Source organism: Bufo bufo, chromosome 9 (assembly GCF_905171765.1).
Source record: "Bufo bufo chromosome 9, aBufBuf1.1, whole genome shotgun sequence".
Taxonomy (NCBI): Eukaryota; Metazoa; Chordata; class Amphibia; order Anura; family Bufonidae; genus Bufo; species Bufo bufo.
In genome coordinates this window covers 34855245-34868444 of record NC_053397.1, presented here as the reverse complement: position 1 = coordinate 34868444, position 13200 = coordinate 34855245, and the positions used below count along the sequence as shown (strand labels likewise).

At 43.1% G+C, this 13200-nt stretch overlaps 1 protein-coding gene across 4 annotated transcripts in view; it reads left to right on the top strand.

The window, feature by feature from the left end:
- FLNB (filamin B) overlaps nt 1-13200 on the top strand; it is a 216715-nt gene that overhangs the window by 125859 nt on the left and 77656 nt on the right. For all 4 annotated transcript variants that reach the window (XM_040406836.1, XM_040406835.1, XM_040406834.1 and 1 more), the window contains exons 9-11: nt 2925-3062; nt 6567-6693; nt 9753-9889. In XM_040406836.1, coding sequence (XP_040262770.1) covers nt 2925-3062; nt 6567-6693; nt 9753-9889 — 402 coding nt within the window. The remainder of the gene's footprint in view (nt 1-2924; nt 3063-6566; nt 6694-9752; nt 9890-13200) is intronic.

The window sequence follows — 13200 nt, the reverse complement described above, 5'->3', positions numbered from 1 at the left end:
GCGCTTCCAGATCTCTGCTCCCCAATTCTGATCTTCTCTACTCTTGTTGGATAAAGGACGTCACTGCTTAAGCCTCATAGTTGTGGTCAGGCCAGGGTTGGTAAGCGTTTGCAGGATATTGACGTCTGCTCGTGTGGAATTGTTGTCTGTCAACCCCATTCCCAGAAATTGCCTTTATCACAATTTCACCTCCATGAATGACCTTGTCCAGTTTTTTTTTCTTCATGTTCAGGTGGTGCGGACTATTAGGGGCTTTAGCATCGGTGGTAGATCTTCACCCCCAATTATGGCAATGGCCTTTCTCCCATAATATTAATGGATAAATAAGTCTTCCTTAACTTGACATGGAGCTTTACTTGACCAACCATATTTTAAAAATGGACAATCTATGCAGTTTGTCGGTGGGATATTTGGTCAGCTTTCGGGAATGTAGTCTGCCCTGTAGATGAGCACTAGGTACCGCCATACCAGAACCATGATATGTTTGTACATCCAGCTTTCCAGAACAACCAGTAAGTCCGCACTCACATCTCCGTGAAGATGCTGGACCAAAAACCGTTGCATGCCATGGTTTTTGTCCAGCCGAAACCCGGCATTTACAAAGCGGCCGGATCAACCTCAGATCCCATTGTAGTCAACAGAGATCCGTTGTGCCCTGGTTAATTTGGCAATGCCGAATCCGGTGAACTCCGGCAGGCTGTTCTCTGCTGGAACAGCCTGCCGAAAATGTTCACTGGAGATGTGAACGTGGCCTAAGCCTTGGCATATGCAAAGTGTACTACCACAATTTAGTTCCTTAAGTTGTCACTTGATCACTTTCTTACCTCTGTTTTGCACATCTCATCATGTCTTCTAACAGCAGTCGTGTATGTATATACTGTGCCTTTAAAGTGTCAATGAGCCTATTGTGTGTGTGTGTGTGTGTGTGTGTGTGTGTTTAACCTATTAGAAACTTGGACCATCGGTGGCATGTACTGGGTTTCATTGCTTCATTTAACACTTTATTTTAAAAGATTTATTGCCCCTCAATGTATATATTAGGGCTCATGGTGCACTTGGCCGTACTACAGATGTAGATCCTACAGATCAGTTATATGGCGCCTATTAAAATTGTTGAGCCCATACTGCATGTACGTATGTTTCCTACTTCATGTGGAGCTCTCAGGGGGAAGGGTAGTGTTTCTCTTTGTGGAGTCCAACAAGGAGTCTTATAGACTATGCTTCATGGGTATATACAGGTGTGGCTAAAATCCCTAGTCATGTTCCAAGGCTCTTTTAAGGGTTTTTCTGGGAGTTCGATATTGATGACCTACCCTCAGAATAGGACATCAATATCTGATCTGTCCGACATCCAGCACCACCACAGATCAGCTGTTTGAAGAGGCCATGGTGCACTGGTGAGCGCTGTCCTCACAGCTTACTGAGCACAGCGCCGTACATTGTATTGTGGCTGTGCTTGGTATTGTATCCTAGACCTAGATTAAAGGGAGCCTGTTGCCGGGATTTTGTGCATAGAGCTGAGGACATGGGTTGCTAGATGGCCGCTAGCACATCCGCAATACCCAGTCCCCATAGCTCTGTGTGCTTTTATTGTGTTAAAAAAACGATTTGATACATATGCAAATTAACCTGAGATGAGTCCTGTCCCTGAGATGAGTCATCGGCCATCTAGCAACCCATGTCCTCAGCTCTATGCACAAAAATCCCGGCGACAGGTTCCCTTTAACTTGAATGGGACTGAGCTGAAAATAGGCCAGGTGACTAATGAACGTGATGTCACTGGCCTAGAAAGAGGCTGCAGCGCTCGCCGGAGTGCCACAACCTCTTCAAACAGCTCATCAGCAGGGGTGACGGAAGTCTGACCCTCATCGATCAGATATTGATGACCCTATTCTATAAACCCCTCTGTTGTCCCCTGGGCCTGGCTCCTCTGTTGTCCCCTGGGCCTGGCTCCTCTGTTGTCCCCTGGGCCTGGCTCCTCTGTTGTCCCCTGGGCCTGGCTCTGCAGGACAGTTGGACACTTGCTCACAGTTTAGAGTCCCACTGTTTCCTTCTGTTGATGCTCACTCCCCAGGACATCATGTCATGGTCAAAGCTTAAATGCTATAGCACTACCCCAACGTTCTGTACCTAGAAGACACAATTGGCCACCTATGATTTCCATCGCATGGTTGTTACAAGGCAGGTCTGTAAACAGGGGCCCTACCTAAAGGTATTAATTTTTCTAATGTTTGATTTTTTTTTCATAGGTTCTTTTATTCTTATACTGTAAAATTACTTTGGTTTTGACCCTACTCTTTAAAAGCAACTTTAACAGTTCTTTATTAAAAATGTTCAACTGTTTTTGTTTTACAGCTGTCACTTTCAGTCTACCTGCGGACTATTGCTCTCTGTTTTACAGCAAATCTGTCAGGGAGCTGCTTTGATGGCTTGATGTGTAGCTCTCCTGACAGCTCATAAACACTTATGTGTAAATTCTATAAGATGTCAGGAGTTCGGAGATAAGGGCTACAAATCCAGCCATCATAACCGCTCCCTGGTTGATTCTCTGTAATACAAAAGGCAGTATTCTGCAGATGCACTCAAAGTGAAGGCTGTAGAACAAACTATTGAAAATTTTTAATAGAGACCAATTGAAAAAATCATTTTTTTGGCCCCAAAGGTGTCCACAGCCTTTAACTACACCCAGTAGAGTCCGTATAATGCTACACCTCAATTATCTAATGCACTTGCAGCCATGCCCTGGTATGCATGTTGTAGTTGCATCCATAATAGCTTTGTTTGCTCCTGGCATGCCCAAGCATCTCGACTGTCTAGCCGTCTTTCCACCATCAGTCCTGAACCACAGATATGTGAGTGTTACAGGGTCATTATCTTCTTACAAGTATCTGAGAACATGTTCCTATCACTTTCCTTTTCAACAGCCTGTAACCCAAACGCTTGTCGAGCCAGCGGACGTGGCTTGCAGCCCAAAGGCGTCCGGATTAGAGAAACTGCTGATTTTAAGGTCGACACCAGGACTGCAGGAAGCGGTGACCTCCATGTCTCTGTGAAAGGGCCAAGTAAGTGTCTGATATTGTTGAACTGCGTGCAAATGCTTGCTTAATCTCGAGGTGTCTTTATTATAATGTTTGAATGCACAAATCTCCAGTCTGCACTTGCCAAATAAAATTATTTGGACATTGATAGCAAATCCATTTTTATGCAGGACAGGAAATGACAAATTATTTGCTGGAACAATAATGTTCTAGTTCTTCATTGTCCTCCGAGGAGTGTCTGATCCTTTATAGAACGCTCTGGATTAGCCTTTTATTTTTAGTAGGGTTTTACATTGTTCTCAGCTGTTTTGCAATGAGATGAACCAAACCCTTTTTTAAAAAGACGTTTTCCTGTTTCTACAAGGGTATCTGCGCACATACCGCAATTTTACGCTATGGACAAACTTGAAGACTTTTATTTGGGGATTTTGATGTGAATTTGAAGCAGAATTGCTGTGGATTTCATCCTTTCCAAATTCAATGCAATGGGTGAAATCTGCAGCTAAATCCCCATGTAAGATGTGTGGATTTTATTCTCCGCGTAAAATGATCGCACGTTTGAAGACGCTGTTAAAGGGGTTTTCCGGGAGTTTAATATTGATAGCCTATCCTCTGGGTAGGCCATCAATATCTGATTGGTGAGGGTTTGACGCCGGGCTGTATAAAGCAGCTGTGGTGCTCCAGTGAGCAGCCTAGTACTATTACTAGGCCAGTGGCGTTACTTTCATTGGTCACATGGACTAAGCGAATCGGCCTGGGCTGCAATACCAAGCGCAGCCACTATTCAATGTACAGCGCTGTGCTTGGTGAGCTGTGAAGAGGCTGCAGTGCTCCTCGACCTCCTTCAGACAGATGATTGGTGGCAGTCCCGAGTGTGGGAACCCCACCGAGCAGATATTGATGACCTTTCTCCAGAAAACCTCTTTAATGTGTAATTCCACAACAACACTGTGTAATGTACTTGGGTTAAAAGGTTAAAATTTATGTGCAATAAAATCTCCAGCACTTTATAATCATGTTCATGTCATCCCTTGGTTGAACTTGATGGACCTATGTCTTTTTTTTCAACCGTATTAACTATGTAACTATGTTCCTTTTAGATCAAATTTTAACATAAGAAATTTTGGGGTCATGTTCAACTGGCAGCTGGGTGTTACCATTCCCCTTGTGTAGGCAGGTGTCCCTCATAAAAGAGGAATGTTCAAGGGGTTATCCAATGTCTCCAACAGGGAGCGGGGGGCCGGGTAAGTATATTACCTGTGAGGGGCCTGGCATATGGGGGGATGGGGGGCAGTTGGAGACATTGGATAACCCCTTTAACGCCTAATTGTCAGTTTATTCTTGCATTTCTATGTGGAATAACAGGGGTGCCGCAAAATGCAGAGTTCTGTGAAGAGAGAACCCAAAGTTTATGTCGTACGCAATCAAAGTATTTTCTAAAATAGCCATTTCAGGGAAACTTCTTTAAATGATGTGCTTTTAGCTGCTTCTTCTCCCATACACATCCATGTCTTCTGAGTGTGGAGAGAAGAGTAAGCTACTGCTAGACTCCTTTGGTGGTGGCTTATCTTCGCTGATAACAAAAGGATTGGGCATGTTGATATCCAACTGCCTGATCCCTCCCTCTGGCATCTACCACAGGGAGAGAGTTGGCAGGTTTCCTATACACATTAGATGGTTGACTGGGCTCACTGCTGCCAACCATTAATCTACTCTGTACGCTCAGCCGCTGACTAGGGAGCACTGACATATACCGTAGCTACATTTCAAAATCTGAAAATGGGCCAGGATTGTATAGTGACAGTATGTACTGAATACGATGTACATAGTGCTTATGCCCACAATATACTCTTTCACATCTCTGATGCTGCAACCATTTAACTAAAAGTCTAAACTCCAGAGCAAATCTCCAAGGGCCTACATTCAGGACTTAGTTGTTGACATTGGCGCTGATACCGTAATCTAGTCCAATATTACGCTTTCTGTGCACCGTGTGTGTACCTATATTGCCTTTCATGACGGGGACCAGATTGATCCTGAAGGTGAAAACGGACTACATTTCAATATAGGTCTCTTCTATGTAAAATGATAGCAGGAGGATTAAAAACCATGTGTTTTTTTTTTATCGCAGTTAGTTCATTTCTAACAGCAATTGGAGCACCCCTAAATCACGTGATTGGGGTAATTCCAGGGGCGGACTGGGAAATTTAAGTGGCCCTGGAGAAAAAAACCAAAAGTGGCCCCCAATGTTGTAGTTGGGTCTAAATTGACAGAAGGTGGGGCAACACACACAAATGGGGCCTATACAAGTTTGTTAGGGTCAGTAATACCATAGTGCAGCACAGAATACCATCCCACAAAACCAATACCACAGTGCACCACAAAATACATCCCCAGAAGCTGCCCCTCTGTGGTGGCCATCAACAGCTGCCACGTTCTGTCCTTCTCCATTTCTCACTAATTAAGATATGGAGCAGTGGGCTTAGGAGGTAAGATGTGGGCCACAACACCAAGCCAACCCTACCTTCAGCATGCTGCCTGGACTCATTCTAGTAATGACCCCTATAGTTCCCTCAGTAGTTTGTAGCCAGCCAGCGGGAAAAGTGAAGAGTGCTTGGGTGGCCCTATGGGTATCTGCCCTCCAGGAAAGTTCCCTTTAGGGTCTAAGGCCAGTCCACCACTGGGTGATTTGTTGTAAAGTGATAGAACATGAGTGCACTATATTGTGAGGCCTGGGCTTCGATAGTTTTGGAGTGCTTTGTAGTGGATGGTTCTCTTGGAAAATTTGTTACAGACAGCAGAAGCTCATCAGGATGGTATGCGCCCAATGCCAAATCTGTATTTGGGACCACTGTTACCGTGGCTATAACCATTGCTTTAGAAGCCATAGCACCCATTATGGGGGCACTGACGCTAAGGGGTCCCACTTCTAAAAACAAGTGACATCCAATATAATTAGATTTACAGGAACATGCAAGTTAAAATGACATAAATAAGTGATTTTTTTTATTTATATTTTTTATTTCACTATGAATAGCCAATTATATCATATGGAGGAAACCTTATTTAACCCCATAACTTGATGGACCCTTCTTAGGCTGTATACATCTTCCAAAGTCTGAACAATGCCATTTGTACTCTAAGAGTACAGGATTGATTTCCATTACATCATTAAGGTGACAGGGGAAAAATATATCGGCTAAAGATGAGGCCTCCAGAGATCCATAACGCAGAAGATGCTCTTGATGACCTGCTCCTCTGGAGATTCTCAGAAATGTATGTCCAATAGATCTGATATGTTCAGATCTGTACAGATGTTGGTAATGCTAAAAACAAAAAAATACTAGACATTCCAGACATATCCCTAGCATGTCTAATAACAAACATGTACAATGTGGGAGACTGCGGGCATCCTGTCCAAGGCTTGAAAATTCCACCAAATCTGGTTAGGAGACTCATTTGTCTAATCTGCTGCAGCTAAAAACGGCTTTCAGATAAAATTAACGTTGTGCTGATGTGTTTTGGCAGAGGGTCTGGATGAGCTTGTGAAACAGTTGGAGGAGGTGGATGGAGTGCATATGTTTGAATATTACCCCCTGCACCCTGGCAAACATGTGGTCACCATCACTTGGGGTGGACTCCACATCCCTAAAAGGTAAGATCATATCTAGTAAACGTTTTATATAGTGTTATGTCTTATTGTCTTTGAGACATTTCCACCGATCTAAAGAAAAATGGAGCTCAAAATAAAACATATGGCCTGCACATTTTTTACTGAGGGTTTTTCTCATGTATTGTGGCAGGTCCTGAAATCTAGTACGACATATTGCCTTGTTGCATTAGCACATTTTATATCTACTACTGCTTTTCCAGGACAGGTGGATTTTAGTACAGGAGATTGAAGTTACAGATTTTCTTTAAAGAAGTTGTCCGCTTTAGACAAGTTTTTGGCTAGAAGGTTCCCAGTGATCAGCATCACATTGCACCCATTGAACTTAATGAGTCATCTCATTGTCATGCTGGACGCTCACGAGACGCTCATCTTAGTCACCATGTTCTTTTGCTAATATGTAGAGGTACCAAACAGTGGACCTTTCAGAGGGATTTTAAAAGGGATTATCTAAACTAGACTTTTTTCTTGATGAGTTCTCATCACTTGTTTAGATGTTTGTGGACACATAAGAGCTGGCGGACATTCATATCATGGAAATTATAAAAGGCAGATAAGAGTGTATTATATCCATGGTAGGTAGAGGCCAGTATCAGACTTCGGTTCCTGGGGACCTCCAGAGGAAATTATTCTTGGGGCGTATCTCCAACATCATCACAAAGATTTTAATAGGTTTTGAATCCAACAAATAGACCCTAGTGACAAGTTTTTGACTCCAAAGGAAGCCAAATGAGTTTTTTTTCTCCTGATCCTTTGAGATCCACTATGGTATAAGAGCCTGGGCCCACCAGAGGTATCTCTGGTACTCTTGTGGGCCAGTCCAACCCTGGTAGAGGCCAATCTAGTCATGATCATGTTACAGCAGGACTGCCTGATACCTGCGCAGGGACCATTGAAGGTGTATGGGCACTTTAAGGAAAACTAAAGATCTTGCTTTCAGAGATCATTCTTATTCCAGGGTGAAACGGAGTTTGAAAATAAGGCGGGAATACAGTATTTATTGGCGCCATTTCACCAGGTTTTAATCAGTCACAATCTCTCTGATGGTTTACTGCTTTTTATTTTATATACATGACTATATTTGCATTTTGTCTGAAGCAGTACGGCTTGAGAAAAGTCCCAGTAAGAGGACTGAAACGTCGCACTGGTGATTAAAAAAACCCACTACTTTTGAACTATTTTTTTTGCGAGTGCGGTGGAATTTTTTCTTCTATTTATTTGGATGCTGGGCTCCCTCCCCAGCCGCTGGCACACCGTTGTGCACATTTGAATCCAATGTGGATAATGCATCTAAAACATGCCGTCTGTCCACACAAAGCACAGAATGTAACTCTGTTATCAAGAGAAAATCATTAACTGAGCCGAGGTGCTGATCATTAATGCTATCACTATGCTAAGGTCACGGCAAAGGTTTTCTGTTACGCAAGTTGCATTCTCTGAAGTTTTCTAAACTGGGAATGTGCCAGAGATTAAGGCATTTTAGGAATATCTTAGGTGTATAATGTGCGGGCTAGGTGTTAAAACTTTTTCTTAGTATTTTAGAAATCATGCTGTAGTATATATCAGGTATCAGCTGTAATTTGGAGGGGGAACCAAAGAGTAAGGCCCCTTTTACACGGGCGAGTATTCCGCGCGGATGAGGTGCGTGAGGTGAACGCATTGAACCCGCACTGAATACCGACCCATTCATTTCTATGGGGCTGTTCACATGAGCAGTGATTTTCACGCATCACTTGTGCGTTGCGTGAAAATCGTAGCATGCTCTATATTCTGCGTTTTTCACTCAACGCAGGCCCCATAGAAGTGAATGGGGCTGCGTGAAAATCGCAGGCATCCGCAAGCAAGTGCGGATGCGGTGCGATTTTCACGCACGGTTGCTAGGAGACGATCGGGATGGAGACCCGATCATTATTATTTTCCCTTATAACATGGTTATAAGGGAAAATAATGGCCTTCTGAATACAGAATGCATAGTAAAACAGCGCTGGAGGGGTTAAAAAAAAAGTTTAAAAAAAATTTACTCACCTTTAGTCCACTTGATCGCGGCCCGGCATCTCCTTCTGTCTCCTTTACTGAACAGGACCTGTGGTGAGCATTCATTATAGGTCAAGGACCTTTGGTGACGTCACTCCGGTCATCACATGATCTATCACATGGTAAAAGATCATGTGATGACCGGAGTGACGTCACCAAAGGTCCTTTACCTGTAATGAATGCTCACCACAGGTCCTGTTCAGTAAAGGAGACAGAAGGAGATGCCGGGCCGCGATCAAGTGGACTAAGGTGAGTTAAATTATTTTTAATTTTTTTTTAACCCCTCCAGCGCTAGTTTACTATGCATTCTGTATTCAGAATGCTATTATTTTCCCTTATAACCATGTTATAAGTGGAAATAATACAATCTACAGAACACTGATCCCAAGCCCGAACTTCTGTGAATGGAGCATGCTGGGAACTGTAGTTTCACATCAGCTGGAGTGCCGAAAGCTGCTGATCCCTGGATTGGACTCTTGAATGGGAAATCTTCTAACAGGTGGCAAAAAAATCCATAACCAAAGTACACACGTCAGGATTTTGCTGCGGATTGCAACCTCCATTGAAATGAATGGAGACATTCTGCTTTAGAAAAGCCACAACACATCATCGTTTATGTTCTCAACCCCAAAGGAGAACATAGGGGAAGTTTTTATGCTGCATATTTTGTGGCTGAATTTGCGCCACAGATTGTACAGCGATTTTCCGCCAGCAGTTCTGCGTGGAACAGTCAACTGCTGTGGAAAAAGGAAAGTTGCTGCTCATTGGTTGCTGTGGACAAATAAGGTACTTTCACTGCGTTACAATTTTTAAAGATAGAAATCTGGATCTGTTTTTTGTCTTTTGATTTTCCATATTGTGATATGACTGAATGAAAAGCGGTTACGTTAAAAAAAAAAAAAAAAAATTCTCATAGTAATTTGCCTATTCTCTATCATGCTATAATAAATCAGATAAGCTTTGCAACTACTAAATGCACTTAAAACTTTTTATTTTTTTTCTCTTTTCAGCCCATTTGAAGTTCAAGTTGGTCCTGAAGCTGGCCCCCAGAAAGTGCGAGCATGGGGCCCTGGGCTCTATGGAGGCATGGTAGGAAAGTCTGCAGATTTTGTGGTGGAGTCTATTGGCACTGAAGTTGGAACTTTAGGTAAGTGTTAGAAGGTGAATTGTGTGATAGCTGCTGTAAGCAGCAATGGTGTATATGTAGGTATATATAACACCACTAGAGGGAGTGTATGAGTTTACTGCATACAATGTGTACATTGATTTAAAGGGGTTGTCCAAGTTATTCATTTCAATGGGACGGCTTGGGTGTAATTACACTTGCTCACCACTGCAGATGCAACGGCGAGAAGGTAAACAGTGAAAAGGAGGCAGCGCTGGCTCGGCGCGCGCCTCCTCTTCAAACAGCTGATCGGCGGGGGTGCCGGGTGTCGGACCCCAGCCGATCAGATATTGATGACCTATCCTGAGGATAGGTCATCAATAAATATAACTTGGACAACCCCTTTAAGTAATAAAACAGTATTCAGTAATCTCAAATGCTCCCTCTGAGGCAGACAGAATTTAAAGGGGCTGTCCGGCCCATTAAATGGGGATCCAGTACTTTTACTTTGGCCTATCCTCAGGATAGTCTATTAATATCTGATCACCCCACATCCTTATTGATCAGCTGTACTGCAGCAGCTCCCGCACTAGAAGTCGACGCCGAAACCACACCGTTCCTTCCACTACGTGATGGACAGAACTGTCTAATTAAGGAGCTGACTTCTGGAGCTACTGCAAAACAGCAGGTAGGTTGGAGTGCGGGGTGTCGCTATCATGAGGATAAGCCATCAATATAAAAGGAGTAGGTTACCCCTTTAAAGGGGTTGTCCAGAAATAATTGCATTTTATCTAATGCCCGCAGCCCGCCTGCTGAAATAGAAGATTTATACCTGCTCGATGCCGCTCCGGTCCCCCTTGCTGCCCCTGCTATCTCCATCTTCCAGTCCACACACTGTTTAGCAAGGAGGAAATGGTCATGTTCCCCGCTACAGCCAACAACGGGCTTTAGTGGTGACGTGCTGCTTATGGCCACATCAGCTCTGAACCAGTTATTGGCTGCAGAGGAGCATGTGACCGTGACCATGTCCATACACCACCGGATGTAAACAATGCTGGGGCTGGAGGACCGTAACGCCTCGAAATGGGTAAGTATGAATCTTCTTTTGCAGCAGACAGGCTGCAGGCATTGGATAAAATTGAATTATTCTAGAACAACCCCTTTAAACCGTCAGAACAGTGTAAAAAAAAAAAAAAAGTGACACTCTCCTTACCGATGCCCCCACTGCTCCCGTTCTGACACATGTCCAGTGGCCTGCAGGCCTTTGCTTCCAGGTCCCTATGGACAGAAAGGAAATTACTGCTGAGCCAGTGATTGGCTGCGTGGTCACTTGCTTAGAGGGACCAGAAAATGGAGACCAGTGGATGACCAGGAAGCATTGGCACAGGAGTGGTAAGATGAGTGTCACCTTTTTTAAATTAGTTTTCACATTTTTGACCCTTGCAAAATATAGTTGTATGCATGAGGCCTAACACCCATAAAAAATGTATTATTAAAGAGCTTGTCTCAGGAAGTCAACTCTTGCCCGTCGCTGAGGAGTCAAGGGGTCACTATCTTGGTACACTTTTATGTGCCACAATGGAAGTGCCACTCTGTAATAGCAGGTCTTCTTCTGGCAGACTTGAGCCATACATGTACTAATTGTGGCATCTGCTGGGCAAACCAGAATTGTCTCCTTTTCTGAAATTGGTTGTCTCTGATAAGACCTTCCTTTTTTAAGACTTTTTTGGGGGGGGGGAATTGGTGGCTTATCCATAGTATAGACCCTTTTCAAGGTTTCTACAGGCAGCTTGTCCATATGTATAGTTTTACCTAGTTCTGGAGCACAGACCAGCTTCTGAGATCCCCCTTGCCCTTCATTCTGCTGATCGGTGAAGGTCCAAGGGGTCCAACCTCTACCTGTATTCTAAGCATAGGCCAGCAATGTTCCCCTGGAATGCTAGCTATCAGAGTTTTAGTAAAAAAAAAATATATATATATATATATTCTCAAACGCTATTGTCCAGTCTGATTCAGCCCTGTTGGGAAATGCAGCAGTCATTCAGGCATTTATATTTGCCCCCTGGTATTATCACAGACATAGGGATTGCCTTTCTTTCCCTGTCCCTACTTTTATCGCAGGAGAACATGTCCCTTTGGTCTCTTTATGTTCTGAGGTATCGGTATACAAGCAACTGGCCGATCTCCATTACATTCCATAAGCCTTAGAAAACAGGGGACGTTATTCTGCCCTATTCACAACAGCGAGGACGGCTCTAAATGCACAAAAGGGCGCCACATGTCCTGAATAGTTGCAACGTGAATGGCCCATTGTGCTGCGGAATTCTGTTGGCTTGAATGATGAAAGCTTCGTATTTTTCTCATTCCTTCCAGAAACATTAGCAGTGATCAGCATAAATGTTTTTGTTGCTGAAAACAACAAACTTTTTGGATGCATGGAAAAGATGGATACAGATATATATATATATATATATATATATATATATATATATATATATATATATATATTATATATATATATATATTTTGATAATTACGTTAAATATTAAACCTAAATTCAGTGTCGGACTGGGGTTCTTGGGGCCCACCAGAGGAAATTATTTTCAAGGCCAAACCCTCATATCATCAATAAAGTTTAGTCAGTTTTTGAATAAAAAAAGTAAACCCTAGTTCAAATAAATGGCTCCAAAGACAGCCGAATGGGTTTTTCTCCTGGATCTGTGGGCCTATTATAGTATCAGAGCCTGGGCCCACCTTAGCTGTCATTAAGGACCTTCTGTTTCGAAATGCATAGACCTTTTTTCTGTGTCGCTCATGGACCTGTTTTTTTATGGTCTTTAATTGGCTTGACGAAGAGACACCAGTGCTAAACATATACGCTTTTTTCATTGGTTTTCACACTTAAGGAGTCTGTGCATGGTTTTCTCTCTAGCAGGGCAGAGGGGGAACCTATTGCTGTATGTGTCACAGGCCAGTTACCAACCATTACACTTTGGTTCCATGATGCATTTTAGGAGCTCCTGTCCCTTGAACTTTTTTAAGGAGTACTCAAGAGTTACCAAGGGTCCCCTCACCGTGTGCTCTTGGACACATCCCTAATGCCATTATATGCCCATGCCCATCATAATGATCCAGCAATGTCCCTAATGAATTATAGGCTAGTTTGTGGTGTATATTGGATCAGTGCAGAACGTACGTTGTAACATAGCAGAGATTTTTGTATAACACGTGTCAACAAGTGCTTAATACGAAAGCAAAATCATTTTTGAGTGTGTTCCAAATGTATACATAGAAATCTGCATTTCACAACCCAGAAGTTACCCTAAAGCCCTTGTGAAATTCCAGTTTCTAAA